Raw genomic sequence first — 27,241 nt, 5'->3', positions numbered from 1 at the left:
CCACAAGCGATAATTAAAAAAAAATTATCAGTGGAAATTTTTAAAAGCATTTTTTTTTATTGTAATTGATTTGTCATCAGAAGTCAAAAGATTTTGACAGTTGTCAGCTGATTTCAGTGTCACAAAATGACAGATGTCGGCTAACTTTAGTTGCATGAAAATTAAATTTATATAACAAGAAAATTTTTTTAATTGTTTGCAGTTATGATAAAAAAAAAACTTATTTCCTTCTTCGCCGACGACGCTTGGTTCTTTCACCGAGCAAATCACACTCCGGATAAAGTGCAGAACAGTCAGATCCACCCAGTCCAAGAATTGACGCTTTAATCGAGTCAAACATTGCAATCCATGTTTTTTGTTTCAAAATTTGACCTGATATCCAACTTGTTCCCAAACTGTAATAAAATAATTATATAATTATTAGTGTAAAAAAAATTTTGAAAAATTGATATCAAATTTAAGTTAGCCGACATCTAAAAATTTTTCGATTTTTTTTTAGTGAAAAAATCATTAAAAAAAAATAAAAAAAAGTTTCATTTGTAAAAAAGTTGAAAAACCATATGTGCAGTTTTTAAAAAATATTTTCTTGTTCTAATTTAATAGATGAAAAATTATCAAAAAATTAAAAACGTCAGCTAACTTTAGTATTGTAAAATTAATTATATCGCATTCCAGATGCCAGAAGGGCGTATAAAAAATTTTTTTTCGGGAATCGGCGTATTTTTAACCGAAATGTGCAGAAATGCAAAAGAAAATTTTCTACGCCTTTATGGCTTCTGGGAACCACCTTAGATGCCATAAGGGCGTATAATAAAAATTTTATTTTTTTTTTTAAGTCCAAAAAAATTTTTAGTTTGAAGAAAATTTTTTTTTTGCATTTCTGCACATTTCATGAAAAAATACGTCGATTTCCAAAAAAAATTTTTTTATCCGCCCTTATGGCTCCCGGGACCCACCTCTGATGCCATAAGGGCGTATAAAAAATTATTTTTTCGGGAATCAACGTATTTTTGTATGAAACGTAAAGAAATGCAAAAAAAAAATTTCTTCAAACTAAAAAATTTTTATGGACTTAGAAAAAAAAATAGGATTTTTATTATACACCCTTATGGTTCTCGGGTGCCATAAGGGCGTATGATTTTTATACGCCCTCATTAAAAAAAAAAAAATTAGAAAGAATTCAAAATGATTTGATTCAAAATGCCTTCAAAAATTTCTACTAGTTTTTTTTTTTTATAATAATTTAATTGCTATAAAATTAAAAAAAAATTTCTTATGCCTGTCAATTTCAGAAATATATTATATTTTATACCTCCAAATTGGTAGCCATAATCGTTGACTACTTGCTGTTTGTACAGAGTGTCTGTTATCTCTGCATAGAGTCCACTGAAGACAACGACCCGAGTCACTGTTAGCAACCATAATTGCTTCAATAGACTGAAGAACTCTATGAGAAAGCTCGTTCAATTCTGCATTGCTGTGATACGGTGAAGCGTTTCGTCGAAACCTTATTGGATCTTCAGTTACAACTGTTGTGGTTCCGGAATTCTTAACAAAAAATTTTACATTTTAGGTCAAATAATTAAGACAATACCTGTTAGGTATCAATAGTTACTGTAATTGCCATCAGAAGTTGGATGATGAATAATCCAAAGGCCAAAAATGCCAAGGCAGTCAGCGCTATTTCGAAAAAATCTTTTATTGATAAATCTCCCTTGGATTTGTGGTGTGGAGCTTTAGGCCAGTATTCTTCTTCATCAAAGTGGCTGGCAGCGTGATAATGATGTTCTTCGTGAATCACCGGGACAACATCCTCATGGTGAGAATGATGCGGTGGTGGAGGAGGGTGATTAGAGGAAGAATGATGCTGCGGAGGGCCATTGTGACTGTAATAATGCCCAGTTGGAGAAGAGATAACGTCATCTGGTGAATAATTAGTGAATAGTGAATAATTCACTATTAATAGAGTATATTAAATAAATAAATAAATAAATATATATTCTTCTTTTAGATACCATAATCAGAAGAATCGTAGTGTGGACCAATCTTATCAGGAAAAACTGACGCAGGCATTGCGTAGCCCGTTACTTCACCGTCAAATTCTTCGATTCCGTGGACGTAATTTTTTCCGAATTTCTTGGATATTTTATTTTTCGGAGCATAATGGCGGTAGACGTCATTCAGAGTAGTAGTTCTTTGGATTTAACATAAAAGGTTTTAAAAATCAAATATCATATTACTGATAATATAAATATAAAGTAACTTACCTTTGAAGCCATTCTTTGTATTTACTGCTACCCTCGTCAGATAACATCTTGTCATGTACCGTCACATTGTCATCGCCTAAAAAATCAGGCATTGAATTTGAAGAGGTTGAATCTTGACGTCGTTTAATGCGTATCGATCTCATGTCTTGGAATATCCCTTCAGCCATAAAACCGTGACACAAATATTCATTCATCCTTTTCCTGTTAAATTTATGAATAATTAACAGCCCTAAAAATTCGCAATTATTATCAACTAGCAACCTTGCAGTCACTATGTGACTGCCGTGACTGGTTAACTATAAATAAATAAAATTTTGCTTTATTAAGTAATAATTTTTTTTAATTTACACTGTACTTTTTTAACTATTGACATTTTTAAAGATATAAGCTCATTTCAATGTAACATTCATCAAGAGCTTTCATTTGAGTACCCACATGCATTTTCATATATTTTTCATATATACATACATATAATATATATAAATATATGAAAAATTTATGTGGGTACTCAAATGAAAGGTCTCAATGAGTGTAACATCGGGATGAGCTTATATCTTTAAAAATGTCAATAGTTCACAAGATACAAGGTCATTTCTTAATTATGTATCTAAAGATAGACCATTTTTGAATGCAGCCTAAATACTTATTATCGTAAATTTACTATTGGTGAGAATGATATGAAGCCTTGAAAAGGCACAACTCTAGGTCAAGACGATACCAAATTTAACCATAAAAACCCATTTTATCATAGAAATACATTGGCCACGAAAATTTTGCTTATGCTCTTAATAATATAGATTAAGATCATGACAGTTGATAATACCTGTGATAATTCATCTGGTTGAACGCCGCTTCATATGTCCCATTGATTGTTTCTTGAACTCCACTTTTAACATTTTTATTTCCGTTTAAACTTGACAGTAAAAAAGTTCCCGGGAGAAGATCTGCTGACAGGATGTCTTCCTGACTAACACAAAAATCGTCACCGTCGTAATAACACTCGTCCTCCAGACTGTTGGTAGTAAAAATAAACATAAAAATAAACAAAATAAGCATTTTTTAATGGAAAAAATAATTTATTATTTCAGTGCGAATTGAAGGACCTTTCTTCAGAAGAGTACTGGTAACAGTGACTACTGTTACTCCCGTTAAAGAGACATCGCTGACACGCTGGTGATTGTAATAATTGTTTTGTCCTCTGGATAATCACTGTCACCGTAACTGCACTTTGTATAAATACAAACAGTAAGATACTTTTAAAATGCCATTTTAAGTACATTAAAAATTATTTTTCGACGTTAGTTTTTTTTTTTTTTTTTTTTTTAGAATCAATAATGATGAATAATCTGAATAAGCACAGGGACAAAAAATTAATTCATAATCCCCTTACACTCTTTTCAGATCCGAGACCAATCAATTTACATTTGGGAACCCGATATCAATGATTAAATAAGAGTTTATTAAAAACCACTCAGATAGCTCTTATAAATATTTTAGACGGTGGTAAATCGTAATAGTATATATAAAAGCAAGCGCTGTGGGGGATGATAGGACCTTTTGTTCCCTTGGAAACGTGCTCACCTGTCTAACATCTCTTCTTTTCGTATATTCGTGCTGTTTGATAGCCTCGCACTTGAAAGCTTACAACATTAATCGCCCTGTTTCCACAGAGGTGTTTTATCCCATCTTTTTTCATAAATTCACTAAAAATAAATAATAGTCCGTGTTTAATGGACCTATTTAGGGGGCATTCAAACTCTAAATACAATTTTTTTTTATTGATTCATTTTTGTATTCGACAATATTATCAAAAAAATGTGATAGATTTATAATTTTCCTCAACTTCGTGTTTAGAAATATTTTCATGTTTGATTAATCACTTCTATATAATTGGAATGTCATCATTTTGATGAGTATATATATAGTTTATTTTTATTGACAAGTTTTTGTTAGTAGTTAGTATTACATCTTAGCACCCTGCAGGCTGGAAGAAAAAATTTATTTACGAGAGTGCTAAAAGTTCGAATTCTGTTTAAAGCCATTAGCTCACCTGTATAATAAATTTGTTTTGGGATTTTTCATATCTGCAAACTACCAGTTACGTTTATGGGCGTTTACATCCAAGAAAGCATGCGCAGAAATTCACCAATCCTAAAATTTTATAAAATTAGGCAAGTCTTTTTTTTATTTTTATTTTTTTTTATTTATAACATTATTATTATTATTATTAAGTTATTGAAAAAATTAAAAAAAATTTTTATACTTTGAGTTGATAATTATATTTTAAAAATATAGGAATTAAACGAAGAAAAGGAAGAATACCCAGCAAATCAGAAAAATTAATCAAGAAATACAAACAAAGATGAAGTTAAAAAGAAGAAATAAATTATAACTAGTAACCTTTATGGCGGCCGTGACTTGTGAACTATAGAAAATAAAATTTTGTTTTAATAAATAATGACTTTTGTTAAATTGCACTGTACTTTCTTGAATCTTCGCGTTTTTAGAGATATAAGTTCATTTTGAAGTTACACTCATCAAGAGCTTTCATTTGAGTACCCATATGCATTTTGATATATTTTTCATATATACATATATATAATATATATATATATAAATATATATATATATATAAAAATATATATATGAAAAATTGATGTGGGTACTCAAATAAAAAGTCTTGATGAGTTTAACATCGGGACGAGCTTATATCTTTAAAAATGTCAATAGTTCACAAGATACAAGGTCACTTTTTTAATGATGTATCTAGAAATAGAGTATTTTTGAGAGCAGCCTAAATACTTATCATAATAAATTGACTATTGGTGAGAATGATATGAAACCTTGAAAAGGCACTAATTCAAGTCAAGACCTTTGCGATGACACTGAATTTCACTAAAAAAAATCGATTTTGTCATATGACTATCCTGAACACAAAATTTTTTTTATTCTCTTAATAATCTATATTTATTACAAGAATATTTTAAAGAAAATTTACAATTTTCTTTTTTTTTAGAATCAATTAGTTGATGTAGATTACAGTTTAAATAAAAAAGTATACTTTGAATATATAAAGTAAATATAAAATCCTGGTATATTATCAAATGACAGAATACACAGAGTACACAGAGTACACAGAGTAGAGCATAAAAATTTAGAGAAGAGAATAAAAAAAGCGATGATACAGGATATGAGTGGAAGAAAAATGGTGAGACATGTAAGTGGGAGTAGAGTAGTCGGTCGCTGGGATTTCGAGGGTGAAGATTCGACCAGCCTCCTTCATCATAAAGCGGACTAAGTGGGGAAAGAACAACATAGGGTAGTTTGTTAGCTGGACTACGAACACGTGCCGCCTGTCATACCTTCGGTAAGATCTTCTCTCTGGTACCCGACAGAGAATTAGTAATAGATTAGCTGGTGACGCGATACCACTAACCAGATCAACAAATTGAGTTTTATAAATATGAGTTGTGATAAATACTAGAATTTAAGTATTTACAGTTGACATTAAATAGCTTCTTGCATAGAGAAAAAATGAAAGAAGATATTGACATGTCCAGCCAGTCCTCGGAATGTCCGGGGTACTGTGATTCCAGTGATGAAAGTGTAATTACTGACCAGAGAAGTGATCCACGCGCTGTTTCTTCGCCGATGTCCAGTGCTTTTTCTATAGACAGCATACTTGGGAAGAAAGATCACCGGATAAGTGAATCTGAAGTTAAATTTAATGATAAAAGTCATAAAAGTTACCAGGAATTTAAGGAACAAGCTCATGTTATACGACCGCTCGCAATATCTTCCAATCCTGCGAATTATTTTTATGAACATGGTAAAATATTAATGTTTTTATTTAAAAGTCGGGTCGATTCCATTTGGGCCTATTTCTAGGAAAAAAATTAAAATTTTTCAATTTTTTTTTTTGATTCTGCTTGTTTTTACGGCGCATTTATGATAGAAGGATTTTTTAACATTTAAGAAGATTTTTTTGTATTTAAGAAATCATTTCTTACACTGAAAAAAAAATTTAACTTGAATCAAGATGAAAATTCTTGAACCACGAAAATAATTTTGAAGAGTTTCACTGTCTTGAATCAAGACGAAAAATTCTTGAATCAAGTTAAATTTACTTAAGCCAAGAAAAATTTCTTAGTTTAAGAATTTTTCTATTTAAATCAAGAAGATAAAGTTCTTCAAAAATATTTACTTGATTTAAGCAAATTTTTTTTTTCTGTGTATTAGGGTAGATGTACCGTTTTTGGCCACCTTAGCACCGTTTTTGGACAGTTAAAATTTGAATTAATTTATAAAAAATTATAATATTATAACCATATTTTTATTGAGTTTTAAAAAATTTACATTAAAATAAATCGAGTTTATAATGGTTTATTAATATAAATTCATTTCTATTGTTAATTTGTGTTGATTATTTATAGGAATAATGTTATAAATAAACGTGTAAATAATTGGCAAATAGTCTCAAATACAATTTATTAATAAGAAGAAAATATTATACGTAGTAACAACTTAATGGTTCAAGAAAGACTGACTACTAACAAGTAGGCAGTAATACAATAATCCCTATTAGTATTTATGAGTAACATATAAAATCGGATAATTATAGAAATATATATAAGTATGCATGTTTGTTATAATGACTAAACTTTCAACAATTTGAACAATAAATGGCCATAAATGGTACTTCTACCCTATTTAAAAAATATTTCTTATAATGAGAAATATTTTTTAAATAATCAGAAATGACGTTTATAAAATGATGTCTTAAATATAAAGAAATCTTCTTAAATACTAAAAAATTCTTCTATCAGTGCATTTATCATAAAAAATACCATGAAAGGAAAAACTAAAGATTTTGATATTTTTTTTGCCTTTAAAAGTTGGAAAAAAAATTGGCTTTTATGTTTTTGGATAAAATTTCTATATAATTTTTTTTTTTGAAAACGAACAATTAAAAAAAAAATTGATCAATTTACGAGCCAGTCCCTATGATTGCAGCTTTTTATTTTTCTTCTAAACAAAGAAGATTTTTAAAAAAACCGCTTTGTTACGAAAAAGATTTTTTAATTATTTATTTTATATCAGAGCGTTTTTTTTTTTCTAAATTCTCATTTGTTTAAAAGAAAAACATAAAACTGCAATTAGCTTTATTATCACGAGTGCAACAGGGATAATACCATTTCTCGCTGTTAATAATAAAAAAAAAAAAATTTAACATGGCCCAGCATGAATTGACCGCCCTTGTAAATAATTAGCGAATTTAATTTTTTTTCTTGACATCATTTAAGTTTTAATTATAAATTTTTCCTTACTAGGTGCAAATGAAAGTTACCCCGCCTTTGAAGGATTAGGAGATCCTGGATATTCAGCTTCATTAGCCTCAACTTCTTTTATCTATACAAATTGGTTTAGTCAAAATAAAACAAACCCATTATTTGGGCTTCAAGGTAATTTTTCGATCTTGTTTATTTTATTTTATTTATTTTTTTTTTTTCATATACTTGACTATAGAAATAAATAAATAATTTATTATATTTGTATAAGAGATATAACTTATTGTTGACGAGGTTCACCTTTCATGAACAATAGAAAAATGAGTTAAGGGTGAAATTGAAAGGGAATTAGATCCTACAAGAACCTATTTACGCTTTTATACTCACCTCGCACGTAAAGGGATCATTAATATCTGTAAAGAATTATTTTTCTACCTTTCAGTCGCGTGTTTATTGCAACACCCAACTGAACTGCCGGATCTTCAGAGTTTATTTCTCACAAAAATTAATTTAATAGTTTTGTTACTGGCAAATGCTTAAAACTTACAATCGAAATTATCAACAGAAATATTAAATTTTTATTTATTTTTAAACCATAAAATCGCGTTACTAATGCCATAAGGGCGTATAATAAAAATCCTATTTTTTTTTCTAAGTCCAAAAAAATTTTTTAGTTTGAAGAAATTTTTTTTTTTTTCATTTCTTTATGTTTCATACAAAAATACGTTGATTCCCGAAAAAAAAATTTTTTTAGCCGAGGTGGTTCCCGGAAGTCATAAGGACGTATAAAAAATTTTTTTTTGAAAACCGACGTATTTTTTCATGAAATGTGCAGAAATCCAAAAAAAAATTTTTCTTCAAACTACAAATTTTTTGAACTTAGAAAAAAAAATACAATTTTTATTATACGCCCTTACGGCTTTTCACTGGGTGGGACCTTTTGCCGGTATACGTCCTTATGATATCTGGAACGTGAAATGTTATCGTGATTTTTTTGGATATTGTATTGGGTATTTTTACGTTTTCACTCTCCCTGCGGGATCCATCATGTTAGAATCTCATTTATCAGCGTCGTTTCTCTAACCATCTTCCATAGAAGTGCTAAATGTTTTAGCACACTCGTAAATCTTTTCTTACCTCTCGTCTTTCATAGAAACATTGATAGAATCCATCAGTTTTAGAAAAATTGTGTGACCAAGTCATACAGATTGATTTTCAGCGTCAATAAATTCAATTATTATTTGAAAAAAAAAAAAAAAAAAAATGATCATCTTTGATTTGATTCTAACGATAATAAAATACTTAATTGTCTTTTTTTTTTGAATGTTTTCTTAAAATAGAAGATAAAAAAAATTGTTGAGATGTTGGCTAAACACGCGACATCCGATTGTTTACTGATTGTTTGAACACCTTTAAGTTAATTATCGGAGAAAACTACACACACGACACAGCAATTTACGTATCTTGAGTGGCCTTTTTATGTTAATAATATAATAACGTTAAAAGAGACGCTGAAAATCCTAAATAAATATTTAATAACGATTGTTTATTTTTTTATTACATTGAAAATATCTTCAAATATAAATTTATGTACATATATCACGCTATTTTAAAGTATATTAATAATTTCTTTGTGTGACATCTTTTATTCTGATATTTATTACTATAAGTAACTAATACGGAAATAATATATTTTCACACTTTAATGATAATCATCAAGCATATAGATTTACAGATGTATTCTTCTTTCTCATAAAATGTCACACAACATCCATTAAAAGTTCTCTTCTTCAAACATTAGATTTTTATTTAAAACTTTGCGTTATATGAAATCTTATTAACATGATAATTGGTCGCTCATCAACTCTACGGTTCAATATTTACCTTGAATACAATATAAGATGTCGTAAAAATTTTTTTTTAATTTATTTTATAATTTAAGTTCCAAAACCAAGTGGAAGAAGATCGAGAAAACCTGGAATAGACCGAAAACCAAGACAAGCTTATAGTGCCAAACAATTGGAACGGCTTGAAGCAGAGTTTAAGGTATGACACTCAAATTTACAGACATTAGAAATTTTTTTATCATTTTATAGCAATGAAATTATTGGAAAACAATTTAATTGAAAAATTTCATGTGTTAAAATTGAAAAAAAAAAAATTTTTATTTTTATTAATTTTTTATAAAAAAATTCACAGCTGTCAGCAAACTTTAGTATCATGCTTAAGGGGCATAACCAGTGTGACAGCCTAAAAAAGTCGAATTTTGGGAATTAAAATAAAAAAACTCCTAAATGAATTGTTTTAAAATTTGAAGGGTATATTAATACATATTTTGAGACTATACAGTAAAATTTTTGAAGAAAAAAATTAAATATTTTTCTAGTTACACGCGATCTCCGACGGCGCTAAAAAAAAGGTCCTCCACTGGTGATTCCGGCCTTATCTATGGATGAAACCGAAAAAAAAATTCTCTTTAAACTAGAAGATATTGTCCGCACGATGATTTACGGTCGAGAAAAAAAATATCAAAAATTGACAAATTGGCGGCGTTTTAAAAAAAAAAAGTTGAATTTTACCTAAAATTTTGGTCGTCTTTAGCCTGCCAAAATTCGATTTTTGATCAGATCAAAAAACTGGAGGGTCATTGTGTGAAGAACTATTTACAGAACACGCAGAAAAAAATTTAGTATTGATCGGATCATTTGTCTTCGAGTAATCACTCTAGCAAATTCGAAAAACGCTGTTTCGAGAAAAACGCGTTTAAAGATAAAATGATCCTATTCTACCTTCCGAGCGGCTACTCTTTAAATGGCTGTAACTCAAAAACTATTTGAGATATCGATTTGAAATTTTAATATGTTATTTTTAAAAGTACAACCAATCGATATATGAAAGAAATCGATTTTTTGAAAATTTCACACTAGTTATACCGCTTAAGTATCAATTTTTTTCTCATTTTTTTTGCCATATTATTTTAAAATTGATTTTATTCTAATTTACAAGCAAGTATGGATAACATTCACATTCCATCCTTGTAAAGGTAGACCATATTAGGAACTTCGTCATCCATCTTACGGCATTAAATAAATATTTTTATTTCTAGATAGAATTTTTTTTTTTTAATTAATTGATTTGTTAAAATAATTCTAAAAAATTATCAAATATCTTTTAAATTAATTTTAATTGAGATATTGATTTGAAATTTTAATATGTTATTTTTAAAAGTACAACCTATCGATGTATAAAAAAAATCGATTTTTTGAAAATTTTCACACTGGTTGTGTCTCTTAAGGTTGAGAAAAATTTTAATTAATTGTTAAAAATTTGTTGTAGGTTGATAAGTATTTGAGCGTGAGCAAGCGAATGGAATTATCAAAAACATTGAGCCTAACAGAAGTACAAATAAAAACATGGTTTCAAAATAGGCGAACAAAGTGGAAAAAGCAGCTGACTTCTCGATTAAAAATAGCGCAAAGACAAGGTATTTTTCCACCTGCATATCTTACACCTACGCAATATCCTCTGCTACCTTACTACGCGTCACCTTTGATATTCAATTCTTCTTCATCTGACGAGATGATGTCTTCCTCAATTGTAGTCAATCAGTCAATCTCCGAGGAAAGGCTCTAATTAATATTAATTTATTTTTATGCAATAAATGGTACCGCTAGAATGAAGTAATCACATATTTATCATTATTTCTTAAAAAAATATAACAATTATATTATAAGAAAATATTTATTTATAAAATGTTCTAAAACAAGATGACATACCTTTCAATGTATTATAAATATTTACAAAAAAAATTAATTACTGAATTAAATAACTCCTGATAGTTTTTTTCCATTAGCTGGATCGCTATTTATTATATTTGGAATAAAAATACTGAGAAAGCCGGCAGCTGAAATATTTAAATAAAATAAATAATTCTATAAAATTAAAATAATATTTTTTAATTTTTTAATTTACCTAGTAGATGTCCAGCGATAATTAATATCAGCGAGTAACAATAATGATTGATTAATTGGCCTACTAAGAAGCTTCCAACCAGCGCTCCTAATCTCCCACATAAATTTATCAGGAACGTTGCGCTGATCCTTTGGCATTAAATATTTTTTTTTAATTAAAAGAATATTAAATAAATTTAACGGATTATTTTTTTATACCTCAAATTAGTTGGATACTTTTCTATAGTAACAGAAATTATAAGTATGATGCTTATTGAAGCTAGGAGTTCCGAAAAGGAAAAGACGATGAAATTCTCGGTTGAATTGTTTACCAGCAAAAAACTAGCTCCGAAAATTCCTGCGGCTATACAATAAGTAACTGCAAAGTCAACAGGATGTTATTAAAGTGTGCAAAAAAAATTCGGAAAATCCAAAAGCGCACGCCTCATAATCTCTTGTTTTGTAATAATATTGATTAAAATAAAATACAAATATCTCTAAATCTTTCGCGATATTGTTCACCTGCACAGAAAAAAAAATTAACTCGATTTAAGAGAAAAATTTTTTAATCAAAAATATAATTTTGAAAATTTCTTCAAATCAAGAAAAATTTCATTAAATCAAGAATTTTTCTACTCAAATCAAGAATATGAAGCTCTTTAAAATTATATACTTAATTCAAGAACATTTTTTTTTTCTGTGTAGAAAAGAAGAGGTACACAGAAAAAAAGGTTCACTTGAGTCAAGAAAATATTTTTCTTCCTAATTATTTTTTTGACACAAAAAATTTCACTTACTCCAACAAAATTAATTATCTTGCTTTAAGAAATACCTACCTATCTTAATCCAAGAAAATTTATTTTAGTCAATAAAATCTTCTTGTTTTCAGAAAATTTAGCCTCTTGCTCCAAAAAATTTTGTTCTTGGCAGAAGTAAATTTTCTTTCCTTGAGAAAATTTCTCTCTTGCTCCAAAAAATTAAATATCTCGATAGTAAATTTTCATTAATATTTTTATTGACTAACATGTCAAATTGGAAGATCAAATAATATTGAATCATTTTTTTTCATTCGATATGTAAAATTGCACGCTAAAATAGTATAAAATGCGTATCAAATTTTTAAGAGAAAAATTTTCTCAAGGTGAGAATTTTAGTTCAAGAAATCGCTTGATTTTTGTAAGGCGAGTGTAAAGCAAAACCTCATCCATTTCGCTTATGAGACGTGCAATAAATGTTTAAAATTTAATAAAAATAAAATATTATACTGAAGTTAGCCGACATTTTTAACTTTTTGATTTTCTTTTAATTATTAAATTAAAACTAAAAAATATTTTAAAAAAAATTCATGCATTGTTTTTCAAGTTTTTTAAAATTAAAATTTTATTTTTATTTTTTTGTAATAATTTTTTCAGTGGAAAAAAATTCTAAAAATTTTTAGATGTCGGCTAATTTAATTTTTATTAATAAAAAACATACCGAGACACCATCTTAATCCGAATTTATGAACAGAAAAAGTGGCTAGCAGTGTCAGAGGAATCAGTCCTGATGCTAGAATTATATTATGTATGTACGAAGCTGAGTGTAAATCAGACTCACAATCAGCTTTCGACTCATTGTTTAACAGCGATAGTACTTGTCTGGAAATAGTACAAATAGATGCGGTTGTATTCGGAAATTGTTCCTCGAAGGTAGCAAACCGCTCAAAAACTTCTCCGTGCCAGATTAACATCGCGTAGTACGAAAACATAACACTATAAGCTATAATAACTCCAATCAATGTCATTTTTAAAAATTGGGGCTTCAATAAACTTGCTACTTGACTCCAATACTGTTTAATCATTTTACTGAAGATAATATGTTTTGCTGTTTTATCTTCTGACCTGGTAAGTAGTTCATTAATTGTTTTGTTTTCCAGCTGCTTGAGTTTTGCCTGTAAAAAATTAGTTTTTAATTATATAAATATTTTTTCCGTCAAGTGAAAATTATGAATACTACACAGAAAAAAAAATTTCTTGAACCAAGAAAATTTTAAGGAAGACTGAAGTTATTTTGGAGCAAGAAGAAATTTTCTTGGCTTAAAAAAATTTAACTTCGTTCAAGAAATTTTCAATCTTCTTTAAGATTTTCTTGATTTAAGAAAATTTACGCTTGACTCAAGACTTTCTTTCTGTGTGGGGTGCGCCAAAATTTAACTTCCGTAACGGACTTCTTAAAATTGAAGTTTTGAATTTTTCTTATAACAGGAATTGTATTTGGGTATTTCCTGACATATTTTAAGGGATTTATTTGATTTTCAAAGAATTTTTTAACAGGAGCTTTGTTTGGGCATTTCCGCTGAAATTTCAAAATTTATGACATTAAATTTAGCTGTCATTTCACAATTTTTTTAATTTTCTTTAACAAATAAATTATAGTAAAAAAATTATTGAAAAAATGGACTTGTAGGAATTTTAATAAATTAAAAATGCAATTTTTAAAAATAATTTTTAGAACAAATTTTTTTGTTAAAGAAAATAAAAAAATTGTCAAATGACAGCTTACTTTAATGTCGTTCAAAATTTGGCCGGGAGTATTCAAACAAGGCTTCTGTATGTGGATTAATTTAATGACATTAAAGTTAGCTGTCACTTGACTGTTTTTAATTTTTTTAACAAATTAATTTTTTCCAAAAATTATTTTTAAACAATTGCATTTGTAGTTTTTTTTTTTTTTTAATTTCTAAATGTCAATTTTTTTGATAAATTTTTTTTTGCCATAATTTATTTGTTACAAACAAAATTTTCATAATTAATCTAGCAGATATTTATTACTTTTTAGAATTTTTTAACAAATATATTAAGGCAAAAATAAATAATAAAGAAAAATTGACATCTAGAAATTTCAAAAAATTATAAATGCAATTTTTATAAATATTTTTTCAGAAAAAATTTATTTGTTAAATAAAATTAAAAAATTATCAAGTGGCTGCTAACTTTAATATCATAGCTCCGGTAAAAAATTCTATAAAAATCAAATAAATCCCTTACGTTCAAAATATGTCAGAGAATTCCCAAAAATAACTTTTGTTAAAAGCATGCAAATTAATTTAGCATATATTTAATTATTTAAAAAATTTAATAACAAATAAATTGTGGCAAAAAAAATTAGAAAAAAAAATTGACATGTGGAAATTTATGACAATCAAGTTAGCCGACATCTAAAAATTTTTAGAATTTTTTTTTATTGAAAAATTATTTTAAAACAAATAAAAGAAAAAATTACACATGCAATTTTTTAAAAATATTTTTTTTTATAATTTAATTATTAAAAAAAAATTAAAAACGTCGGCTAACTTTATTATTATGGAAATTTAAATACTATATAAGATAAAATATATATAATTATGTTATAGATAAGTACTGAATGTAAAACTATGCCCTAGCCATGAAGTAAATAAGTAAAGTAATTTATGTAGAATGGTTAAAAACTGTACAACTTGAACTAATAAATATCAAAATAATTATAGAAATTTAAAAAAAATTAAAATTGCAATTTTTTTTAAATAATTTTTTTAAACAAATTTTTTTGACAAATAAAATTAAAAAATTGTTAAGTGACTGCTAACTTTAATGTCATGTTAAAAGCGGAACACAAAATTCCAATTTTAAGAGGCCCATTTCGGAAGTTAAATTTTGGTACACCCTAATAAATACATACTGTGAAATTTTGATCTAAATTTCCCGTGTTTTTGTGGTACATTTGAGTCAGTAGCGCCATCAGCCGTTTATTTTGACCAGTTTCGGCTAGATACTTTGGCGTTTCCGGAAAAAATATAAGCCACACGGCAATTATCGGTGAAAAAAGTGAACATATTAAAAGGTAAAGATTCCAGGAGTTGAAAATAAAGTATTTTGAGTCACCACTCAAGTCAATCTCTAATGGAATTACTGCCCATCCGATACCTTAAATGTAAGTAATTATTAAAATCTTTTCTTAACCTTTAGTTTTTAATGAAACTGAAGTTAGCTTACAACTGTCAATTTTTATAATTTTTATAATTGATGAAAATAAATTTAACAGATATGTAATAATTTTTATAATTTTTTTTAACAAATAAATTATGACAAAAAAAATTAGGAAAAAAAAATTGACATTTAAAAATTAAAAAAAATTAAAAATTCAATTTTTTAAAAATCATTTTTTGGAACTATTTTTTTGTTAAATAAAATTTAAAAATTCTCTAGTGACTGCTAACTTTAATGTCATTTATAATTGTAATAAATCAATTACAACAAATGCTTTGAAAAATTTTAACTGATAATTTTTTTTTTTATTTTCAGATGTGAAATTTCTTTTATTACATTTTTTTTCATTATTTATGACATTAAACTTAGCTGTCACTTGACAATTTTTTTAATTTCTTTAAAAAAAAGTTTTGTTCTAAAAAATTGCATTTTTAATTTATTATAATTTCTACAAGTCCATTTTTTTAATAATTTTTTTTTTGCCATAATTTAGTTATTAAAGAAAATTTAAAAAATTTAAAAGTGAAGTGACAGCTAAATTTAATGTCATTCATTATTTAATTGCGTTAAAATTCTAAAAAAATTTTTAATGTCAGTTATGACACTGAAGTTGACGGTCATTATCAATTTTTTTATAATTTTATAATAATTAAATTATTATAAAAAAAAATTTTTAATTAAAAAATTCCAGATGTGAAAATTAATAAAAATTACAAGTGAAAATTTTTAGAAGCATTTTTATAGTACTGAAGTTAGCAGTCAGCTGTTAACTTTAAAAATTTTTTTAACAAATCAATTACAATTAAAAAAATGCTTCTAAAAATTTTCACTTGTAATTTTTATTAATTTTCATGAGAATTAATTTAGCAAATATTTGTTAATTTTTAGAATTTTTTGACAAATAAATTATGGCAAAAATAAATGAGAAAAAAAATTTGACATGTAGAAATTTTAAAAAATTATAAATGCAATTTTTTAAAAATATTTTTTCAGAAGGGATTTATTTGTTAAATAAAATAAAAAAATTATTAATTAACTGCTAACTTTAATGTCATTAATTTTCACATGTGAAACTTTTTAATTAAATTTTTTTGATATCTGTCAACTTCAGTGGCATTTTTTTTTTTTTGTAATTGATTGATTAAAAACAGTTTTAAAATTGACAGCTGGCAGCTAACTTCAGTATCTTTAAATTGTTAGCATTATTACCTGCAGCGACAATTAAACCGACAGCCCAGGGGAGTTCCAAAGAAGTAAGAAGTTTATTTCTGTGTTTCAATGGCTGAAATTCACTGAAATATGTATACACTAAAGTTAATTGTCCACTTGACGCAATTCCCGTGAAAAATTTGCAACATAAAAATCCATAGTAATTAGATATAAGTGAAGCGGTTAAGTCTGCGAAACCTTGGAGAAAAATACTAGTTGCCAGAGGTATTTTTCTACCCTTTATTTCGGCGAATATGAACCAGAAGCACTGACCAATCAACAATCCTAAGAACAAACAGATAATTGATAAACTACACAAGAAAAATAAATTTATTTTTTTTCTACTCTTCACTTACCTAACAACTGCACAGCTGCCATGTAACTCTGGGTAACTGCTGATAATTCAAAATCACAAACTGCTGATGGAAGGATTAATCCATTGGTTCCTAATCCAATCGCAGTGTTCATTAATACTGAAGCGGTTATTATATATATCTTCCAGTTAAACCAACCGAATCCTAAAATTTTTAATTACATTCAGGATTTTATTTATTTTACCGCATTTAATAATTTAATACCTGTTTCTGTCAAAAGATTTTCCACGATTACTTCATTGATTCGTAAAATTTCCATCACTAAAAAAGTAACAAAAAAATATTTAATACAAAATTATTTTTTGTGATTAAAATTTTTTTTTAAATTATCTTTACCGTAACTTTTAAAAGTTTTTAAAATATGATTTAATTTATTAAAAAAAAAAAAAAAAATCAATATATTTATAATTTATTACAGATCTTTGATAAAAATTATTTGTCTAATTTCTTCTTCAATTATTTTTATTACTCGATAGTATTTTTTGATAATTGTATTCTGAGTTATTGTCACTTAATTACTAATCGAACGATAGGACAAATTTTGAAGAAATAAACGAGCTAGTGTAATACTATACACTCATAAAGTAACAAGTCTTTTATCATCTTCAATATAAAAGACTACTAAATAAAGTCAATAAAATATATAAAATTAGACAATTTTATAACACGTAATATTTTTTTTTTTTTTTTTTTTTATATAAAAAATTCTTAGATTTATTGTATTTGTTTTTACGTTTTATAAACAAATAGCTACTTTATCTGTTTTAAATTAATTTGATGATGGGAAGAAACAATATTTGGTTTCTCATATTTAAAAAAATACTTACATAGATAAATCACAATGTCAGATAAATATTTTTAATAAATAGTAAATAAAAAACATACCGTAAAGATTAGTATACTCCCAAATTAATGTACCAATGTCTTCGTCTGCTGGGATCTGACTTAATAAGAAGTTTGATAAAAGACAAACTGCTCTAATTGTTTTGATTGCTCAATAATTTGACTAATCGTCTTTTTATAAAACTCAACAAAGAGAATTAAACTAAATTAATATTTTATGGTAGTAGTAAAAATATTTCGTAATATTCATTTTATCGCCGCAAGCTTATATATATATATATATATATATATATATATATATATATATATATATATATATATATATATATATATATATATATATGAGTAGTGAATAGCACATAAAATAATTAATACTACTGATCGATCAGGTTCGGGAACTTTCGTCCATAGTCGTCATGAAGAATTTTTGAACGCATTCAAATGAAAGAGTCAAGATAATTAACTGCAACTAACTGATAGCGTTAAAGGCTAATACATGCGTTTTCAAGTATATACTTGTTAATTACGCCGAAAATTACATGCTATAAATAATATTTAGGTTTTATTTTGAAACAAATTTAATAGTGATTTATTTTCTATTCATTCATCAAATGTAGAAGGTTTTTTTTTAACATCTGATGTCATACAAATAATTGAAACATTCATTAAAAGATAATAAGATCTAATAAAACTTCCATTAATAATATATTTTACAGTAAAATTTATACATATATATTATACTACTAAATACAATAAAATTAAAAAAAATTTTAATTACAATTATTTAAAGTTACTTTTAAAAGCACTCGTGATATATAAATAATGCTCAATAATATTATCAAGTGTAACATAATAATTTAACTAAATATATTATAGTTGACGTAAAATACAATGAAAAACAATATACATTATTTATATTATGTACATAGAAGAGATCAAAGTTTTTTTTTTAATAATATTAATACAATTTCTATTTAATCTAATTTGACGATCAATCGAAGTAAAAACACATTGGAATGTATTATTTATACAATACATCAATAAAAAAATAAATTTTATAAATTATCAAAATAAATATTTAATATATGGACAAAATCCGATCTCCTCTATAAGTTAATTAGTATACCATAAATTAAATTTAAACATAAAATTATTAAAAGACAATTTTTACTAAATAATAATTAATTTTGTAACTATAAAGTATAACAAATAAATAATTGATTATATTTTTAATAATCATCACTCTCGCAAATTCCGTGATATTGCACATATTATTAGCTAATTACTTTCGGCTACTTATACTAATATTAACATCTATGTTTATAAAGTATATAAAACAATAATTATATATGTCGTTCGACGAACGAAAAAGATCTAGAAAAGAAAAATATACAAGTTCCCTTTGGTTAATTGAGCTTCTTCTAAATTATTGAACATTTTTCTTCAGCAGCTCTTTGCCATAATCATAATTAATCACTAATGTCGCGTAATTAAATCAATCCAACGTTTCTTTTCCAGTACGCGGTAATAAAATTGAAAGAAAACCACAAACTGAAAAAAAAAAATAAACAATTATAATATTATATCAATTAATATTTATTTAAAAATAAATTTATAATTGTTAACTTACTGAATAAAAATGCCGCGAAGAGTGCGACTGGTACAATGCACGCAAGATCAATAAGATATCCGAATACTAAATTACCAACGAGCGCTCCCAATCTTCCCATGGTAAGAGACAATGCCGCTGCCATTACCCTGATAAGAAAAAGTGAAAAATTAAATAACTTGTTATTAATTTATTTTTTCTTTGATATCTGTTAACTATGTACCTTAAATTTGTTGGAAACATGTCTACAATAACACAGTAGACAAGAGAAATTCCCAGAGAGGTAAGGGCTTCAAATAAACATGATAAAACAAGATTTTGGTCGGAATTAACTACGTAGTAAAATCCGATTGTTACAGCGCCAGAAATTATCAATGAAACGACTGAAATAATTAACATTAATCATATTAATACTGCTAAAAGTTAACTTGTTTAAGTTTATTAAATTAATTACTTACTGATGAAAAGCTTGGCACCAACTTTATGAATAAAAATTGGAAGAATAATAGATCCTGGTATGCAAGCAAGCCCGATATAGACGGTGTGAAGATATACATCAGACGTAATTACCGTTCCACAGCCATAAGCATCAAATGAAACGGTAGTATTTTGTGGAATCGATGAAACAATACAAACTGATGTTGTTTCTCCAGGATGTTCAGCTTCAAATTCTTCAAACCTTTTAAAAATAAATTAATATATTAATACACTGAGAGAAAAAGTTTCTTTTAAAAAATATGGATAAAATATTGTGACAAAAATCAATTTTTTGAAAATTCTCAACAATTTTATTTCTTAGCTGAAGAAATTAAAATTTTTCTCACAATAACTTTCTTGTCGGAAAATGTTTGCTAAATTTGAAAAAAAAAAAAAATAATAATAATAATAATAAATAAATTGTATTCGATAAGAACAAGATGACACTGGATATCATCCCAGATTATGCTGAGTGAAAAAAATTTTCAGATAGTAGCTAGTATAATCCAGATTATAATGAGTATAATCCAGATTACAATGAGTATAATCCAGATATCACCCAGTATAATCTGGATTATACTAGCTACTATCTTAAAATTGTTTTCACTATCGATACCACTGATTATAATCTGGGGTGATATCCAGTGTCATTTTGTTCTTTCCGTGTAGATAGACAACTTGAGAATTTTCGTCCAAAATGTTTTTCCCGAATCTAAAAAACTTTTTTTTGGTAAATATTTACAAGTGGAGTCAACGATTTTAATTTTCATTTTCTTGAACCAAATTTATATTTGATTTTATTGATTTTTTTTTTTTAATGCATAAAAAATGAACAATTAAAAAAAAAAGTTGATTATCACAATTTTAACAAATTTTCAAAAAAAATTAATTAATTTTTTAGAAAATTGTGATATTCAACTTTTTTTTTTTTTTTTTTAATCATTCGTTTTTTTAAATACTTTTCAAAAAAAATAAATATATCAACAAGATCAAAAAAAAAAATAAAATAAAATAAAATAGAAATTTGATCCAAAAACATGAGAGGCAAATTTTTTTCCAACTTTTGAAGGCAAAAAAGCTATTGAAGTCTTTATTTTTTTCTTTCACGACATTTTTTATTATAAATGCACCATAAAAACTAGCAGAATAAAAAAAATTAAAAAATAATAATTTTTCATCTAGATATGGCCAAAAATATGGTAAATAATTACCCTTTTTTTCACTAAGAAAATTACCAGGAGAACAATTTTGATTTTTTTAGCTAAGAAATGAAATTGTTGAAATTTTCCAGACAACTAATTTCTTTTGGCACAAAAATATTCATTTTCTTTAAAAGAAATTTTTTCTTTTCGTTTATTATTAAAAAAATATTCTTTAAATAAAATGTAAAAACAATTTGATTCATTACCTCGTAAATAACTCTGGAAACCACACCATAAGTGTATAATAACTGCTCGTAAGTCCGAATTGTATCGCACAAGCCAGAAGAGTATTACGCAAATAAGGAGGCTTGCACAGAGCTTTTGTCAACCCCCAAACCTCTGAACAAAGAACTTTTAGTTCCTTATGTTTGTGTAATCTTAAAGTTCTTGTGCTTACATCTTTAGAAGTTGCTTTTTCTTGCAATGATTTTACCTAAAAAGAGTTTGAATTAGTAAAAAAAATTTTTGAAAATAATTAGTGAACTTTTAAGTGAAAAACTTACAGGATACGACTCCATATCTTGTCCAGTATTTTGGGAATAGATCCATTTAAATACTTCTAATGCTTTGTCAGTCTCGCCGCATTCCAGAAGAAATTTGGGGCTTTCAGGAAAGGCAAACAACCAGAGCGAGAGTGTCAACGAGGGAAATGCACACAAAGCAACAAAGAGATTCCACGATTTAAAGTAAAACGAATCAGAGGTGTAATTAAAGTCTAATGGGACTATCAACCAAGCAATCAATGGTAGTACGATGACACCGATTGTCCAAAACATTTCCATCCAGCATAAAATTTTCTCTCGGTACTTTGTAGGCTGGAATTCTCCCAGATAAGGAAAGCATATTCCCATTGCTCCAGTTATACTAAAATAATTAAATTAAAATGGTGTAATTAATTGTAATTTATATTATTAAGAGAATAAGGAAAATTTTGTGTCCGAAATAGTCATATGATTAAATCAGTTTTTTTATTAGTGAAACTTAGTGCCATTGAAAAGGTCGTGACTTGAATTTGTGCCTTTTTAAAGTTTCATATCATTTTCACCGATAGTCAATTTATGATGATAAGTATTTAGGATGCAGTCGAAAATGCTCTATCTCTAGATACATAATTAAGAAATGATCTTGTATCTTGTGAACTATTGACATTTTTAAAGATATAAGCTTATCTCGATGGTACACTCATCGAGACCTTTCATTTGAGTACCCACATCAATTTTTCATATATTTTATATATTTATATATATAAATATATGAAAAATATATCAAAATGCATGTGGGTACTCAAATGAAAAGTCTCGATGAGTGTATCATCAGGGTGAGCTTAGATCTTTAAAAACATCAGTATTAAAGAAAGTACAGTGCAATTTAACAAAAGTCATTTTTTAATAAAGTAAAATTAAAATTTTTTTTTTTTATATTATTAAGAGAATGAACGAAATTTTCTAGCCAGTGTATTTATATGATAAAAATGATTTTTATGGTTAAATTTGGTATCGTTAGAAAGGTATCTACCTGAAGTTGTGCCTTTTCAATGTTTCATATTATTGTATTAGATAGTTTATTTATTATAAGTTTTTGAAGTAGTTATAAATAGATTCGAATTTAGCGATAGCCAAAATTTATTTATTTAATTTGTTTTGTACACGTGAATCTGATTATAAGTCAAAAATTAGTTTATTCAATTAAGAGATTAAAAAAAATTTAGTATCGAGTATGTATTTATCTTAAATTGGGTTTGATATTTTTTAGCGATAGTTATTTATAATTTAAATAATTGAGATAGAAAGGAAAATTTTGTGACGGACATATTATTATTTTTAAAGAAATTTTTCTAGTTTAATTTGGTATTTTTAGAAAAGTCGAGACAAAAATTAGTGTCTTTTTACAGTTTTATATATTTTTCATTGATAGTTAAATTGTTATGTTAAGTTTTTAGTAGTTTTTTGGTTCTGTAAATGTGTTCGGTCACATATGTTCATTAAATTATTTGCAATTGATCCTGTGATAGCACTATTATTGTTAAAATTTATTTAAAAAATACCCAAACTATTATTGTGATTACAAATATAAAAAAATCATTTAGCTAAAGTTTTCTTATTTATAATTCGTAAATCTCGACAGTCACATAGTGACAGCAAATTGCTAGTTTTATTTATTTTAATTTAAAGCGGTAAAACTTACGCAAATCCGTTGAAAAATCTAAAGATCAAAAAAGCCCAAAAGTGTTGAACAAAAGAAGAAACTATTCCGACAATTCCATCCATCATTAACGTTGCAATCAGCACTATTTTGCGACCTTTTGTATCAGCCAGGCATCCCCAGAAGTATGATCCTATCACCATTCCTGAATAAGAATTATAAATCATTAATCATTGAGTAATTATACTCATAACACTACATTATAAATCGAAGAAGCCTTTGAAATTATTAGTTTAGTGTGGCTTCTACAATCAATAATTCATTTTCTGGGTCGAGTTTACAGACAAAGTATATAACACGAATTATTGAAAGACATTGAATAAACAATAAGCCTATTATTTAAATATAAGAGATATTTAAATATTTAGTGGCAAGTGTTTATATTTAATGATATTAATTTTTATTAATTATAGGCTAAAATATTACCGAACATGGGGGAGGCCGTGAGCCATCCCTTGGATGTTGAGTCCATTTGAAGGTCGCATTGCGCTGCTGGTAGAACGAATGATATTATTGTTACTCCTATTGCTGTGTCCATATAAATCAAACCGCAAATTGTCAACAGCATGTAGTGGAATTTGCCAAAACCTGTTGGTTATTTAAATATTTAAATTTTATTAAATCTAATAAATAAAACATTATTGCTCAAGATAAATTTAGCTGTCAGACAAAACGTATTTACATTATTTAGTTTGTTGATAGAGAGTCAATAATTAAAGCAATAATACTAAAAATAATTATTTAAATTCCTATTCACTGTAGAAAAAACAGCTCATTGTTTGCGACTGATAAAATATTTTAAAACAGCTATTCTATCAGTCATTAATTCCTTGATAAATTAAGTAATATTTTTCTCAAATGATATATATTCCCGTGTTTTTAATAAATAATAATGAAAAACCAAGGCTTAGTTTTGCTTATCAAACAAAACAAATATTTTTAATTCATTTGACTAGTCAAAAATATTTATCAAGGTTTTTTAAGTTTCTGATGAGTAATTTATTTATTTGTAAATAAATATCTTTTTGCAGCAATTGGAAAAAATAGACCCAGAAAAAATTTTATTTTAAGTTATAAAAAATTCATATTATTTCATTAAAATTATTATTATTATTATTATTATTATTATTATTATTATTTATTTATTTTTTTTATTTTTATTTTTTAATAATTTTAATGAAATAATATGAATTTTTTAGAACTTGAAATAAAATTAAAATTATTTAAATTTAAAAGTGTGTCCGGTCTATTTTTTCCGGGATTCTCTTCGCCACTGAATTACGTTGACAATTAAAATGATATGCAATTTAAAATCATGTAAGTAAATAAAGTGTCAGAGATTTTTTAATTACGACGCCGATAAGAGACTATTTTTTAGAACTTTTGTTTGATTAGCGGCAACGCCTGACACACGTGATGACAATAAAATATAATCACTTACTAATTGCACATTCAAGGCATTTTAGCTAAAAAAAATTTTTATTTGCACTGTATTTTTTTTAAATTGCAATATCGCTATTTTTTTTTATACAAAAATTGATAAAATAATTTTTAAGAATTCTATTATCAATTTTCGGATAACAATCAGTGTTTGATTAAAATAATAAAAAATTTACCTGTGACGGTGATGGCATGTTCGAAGTCTGCACCTCCGTCGGCCAGGAAGTCGAGCCCTAAATTAAAAAATTTATTATTATTATTTTAAATAATTATCAATTTAAAAAAATTATAGAATTAAATTTCAGTAAAAATATTTCTAATTAAAAGTCTAAAAAATAAATCACTATTAATAACACTAAACATCACATATTATCGTAAAATAATTCTTTAAATATTTTTCACTTTATATTTAATTAAAATCAATTATTTCACTAGCACAAAAAAAAATTCACTTGATAAATAATTAAATAATTGTAATAATTAAAAATAATTAAATGGAAAAAATATTATAGTATAAAATAACAAAATAATTAGACTAACCCATGGCTGAATCCTGCGATTCCGTAGTGCTCCGTGATAAATAATTCGTTTGAAATTGGGGTGCGAGGTGAGAGTAATAGGCACCTTCTGATGGATGTAAAACAATATCTGATTCTGGATCGAGTTCCACAGTTTTGTCTTTGCCAACCACAACTCCCCTCACTCATTGGTGAGCAACTGATATCTGATTGTGGATTTTATCTCCGACGAAATTACTCTCTCCACAATTAAATTATATTAACCAACGGAACAATAACTCTCCGCATAGGTATGTGTAAAATGTAACAAGAGGATTTTATTAGCTAACAGCTAAGGACAGTCAACGTCTTGCTATATCTTCACACCGTATCACTGGGAACTTTCAATTTTCAACTGAAATAATAATATTTTCAAATTTATAACTTTTCTTTCTACTTCCAGGTATTAAGGGCCGGTATGTTTGCACTCACTAATCTTTGTAATAGTTATATCTATGATAACACTATTTTATTTGGGTTCTTCAATAATTACGGAAAATTACTCTATAAGAAATTTCAACAAAATACGCGCTGGATTTGAACTTTGTTTAATAATAAAAAAATAGTGATAACTCAACAAAAGACGCTGATTAATTTTTGTTACAAAATTTTATTGTTAATAATTTATTTTTTAAGAAAAAAAAAATAATTTATTACATAAAAAAAAAGAATAAAAATTAAATTAGCTGATATCTGAAAATTTTTATTGAAAAAAATTAAAATAATAAATTTATTCTGACAATTTTTTTCAATATTTTTTTTGATTAAAAAAATCTAAAATTTTTTTTTTATTTTTGATCATTTTTGATTTATATAAAAATCAAAATTAAATTAGCCGATATCTGAGAATTTTTATTGCAAAAAATTAAAATAATAAATTTATTCTGACAATTTTTTTAAATATTTTTTTTTGATTGAAAAAATCTAAAATTTTTTTTAATTTCTGATAATTTTAGTCTAAAATAAAAATAAAAATTAAATTAGCTGATATTTGAAAATTTTTAGAATATTTTTATTAAAAAAAAAATTAAAATAATAAATTTAATCTAATGATTTTTTAAAAATATTTTTTATTGATTAAAAAAATTAAAAATTCTTTCAATTTCTGATAATTTTAGTTTAAAATAAAAATCAAAATTAAATTAGCTGATATTTAAAAATTTTTATAAAAAAAATTAAAATAATAAATTTAATATGACAATTTTTTAAAAATATTTTTTAATTATAATTTTAATAAATCAATTATAAATAAAAATGTACGCAGTACTTACGTATTAATAAAACTCAAACGCCTGAGTTGAATAAAAAAATACAAATAGTATTTACTATTGATAGCCGTCACTAATTTAGAGCAATAAAATGGATTTTAATCTAGAGTATTTTAAGTGAAGAAAGGAAATAGTAATAATATCTCACTAATTGACTAAAATTTCTTGAAGCTAGAAATTTTCGCCTGAGAATAAAAAAAACTAAATTGATAAAATGACCTTAATAATTAATTTCACTGGGCTTACTTGTTAATAACTATAATTATGTGTATAAAATAGACTTGAAATCGCAAACATCAGAGTGTTAATCATGAGATGTATGACGAAACAATGTGCAAACAGTGTGTTACTGCAAATCTTGGTGATACCACGAGAACAATGATACTGATTGTTTAAATACAAATACTAATTATTATTTATATTTTCATTTATTCAAAAATTTATTATTTAATTACTATACCGAGAAATCCTATGACTGACAAAAAAACTCGGATATTTTTTTAATCAACATTATCAGGCTGCCGATGATCATTATCGGTACTTAGTTCTAT

The 27,241-nt window shown here is 26.1% G+C and overlaps 5 protein-coding genes across 7 annotated transcripts in view; 2 read left to right on the top strand and 3 right to left on the bottom strand.

The window, feature by feature from the left end:
• Positions 1-69: 69 nt before the first annotated feature.
• On the bottom strand, positions 70-4,813 carry LOC141524410 (uncharacterized). The gene is made up of 8 exons (XM_074238278.1): positions 3,849-4,813; positions 3,371-3,493; positions 3,091-3,279; positions 2,268-2,468; positions 2,016-2,194; positions 1,616-1,923; positions 1,313-1,548; positions 70-395 (listed from the first exon to the last, which is right to left on the bottom strand). Exons 1-8 carry the CDS (start codon positions 3,857-3,859, stop codon positions 221-223), a joined length of 1,422 nt encoding a protein of 473 aa, XP_074094379.1. The 5' UTR covers positions 3,860-4,813; the 3' UTR covers positions 70-220.
• A 697-nt stretch (positions 4,814-5,510) lies between these two features.
• On the top strand, positions 5,511-11,329 carry LOC141524411 (uncharacterized). The gene is made up of 4 exons (XM_074238279.1): positions 5,511-6,096; positions 7,598-7,729; positions 9,498-9,601; positions 10,892-11,329. The coding sequence occupies exons 1-4, from the start codon at positions 5,802-5,804 to the stop codon at positions 11,186-11,188; spliced, it is 828 nt and encodes a 275-aa protein (XP_074094380.1). The 5' UTR covers positions 5,511-5,801; the 3' UTR covers positions 11,189-11,329.
• LOC141524408 (synaptic vesicle glycoprotein 2A-like) lies at positions 11,321-18,633 on the bottom strand. Of its 2 annotated transcripts, XM_074238274.1 has the most exons (10): positions 18,314-18,633; positions 17,978-18,137; positions 17,297-17,353; positions 17,075-17,236; positions 16,719-17,003; positions 15,202-15,446; positions 12,982-13,435; positions 11,725-11,884; positions 11,528-11,655; positions 11,321-11,459 (listed from the first exon to the last, which is right to left on the bottom strand). In XM_074238274.1, the coding sequence occupies exons 3-10, from the start codon at positions 17,349-17,351 to the stop codon at positions 11,377-11,379; spliced, it is 1,572 nt and encodes a 523-aa protein (XP_074094375.1). In that variant the 5' UTR covers positions 17,352-17,353; positions 17,978-18,137; positions 18,314-18,633; the 3' UTR covers positions 11,321-11,376. The 2 variants fall into 2 exon arrangements, with proteins under 2 accessions (XP_074094375.1, XP_074094377.1); XM_074238276.1 differs by lacking the exons at positions 17,978-18,137; positions 18,314-18,633 and adding an exon at positions 17,429-17,614.
• The window catches only part of Lovit (loss of visual transmission), a 36,515-nt gene continuing 24,655 nt past the window's right edge, over positions 15,382-27,241 (top strand). For both annotated transcript variants that reach the window (XM_074238271.1, XM_074238269.1), the window contains exon 1: positions 15,382-15,453. In XM_074238271.1, the coding sequence (XP_074094372.1) occupies positions 15,423-15,453 (31 nt within the window). In that variant the 5' untranslated portion in view covers positions 15,382-15,422. The remainder of the gene's footprint in view (positions 15,454-27,241) is intronic.
• Positions 19,007-25,517, bottom strand: LOC141524409 (synaptic vesicle glycoprotein 2B). The gene is made up of 10 exons (XM_074238277.1): positions 25,406-25,517; positions 25,042-25,098; positions 23,852-24,013; positions 23,408-23,570; positions 21,727-22,087; positions 21,430-21,656; positions 20,003-20,223; positions 19,768-19,927; positions 19,566-19,693; positions 19,007-19,486 (listed from the first exon to the last, which is right to left on the bottom strand). The coding sequence occupies exons 1-10, from the start codon at positions 25,407-25,409 to the stop codon at positions 19,431-19,433; spliced, it is 1,539 nt and encodes a 512-aa protein (XP_074094378.1). The 5' UTR covers positions 25,410-25,517; the 3' UTR covers positions 19,007-19,430.

This window comes from Cotesia typhae, unplaced genomic scaffold (assembly GCF_013202065.1).
Source record: "Cotesia typhae breed Kobodo isofemale line unplaced genomic scaffold, CoteBio_Ctyphae contig_22, whole genome shotgun sequence".
NCBI lineage: Eukaryota > Metazoa > Arthropoda > Insecta > Hymenoptera > Braconidae > Cotesia > Cotesia typhae.
The sequence above is the reverse complement of the archived record's forward strand: the minus strand, read 5'-3'. Positions and strand labels throughout refer to the sequence as shown.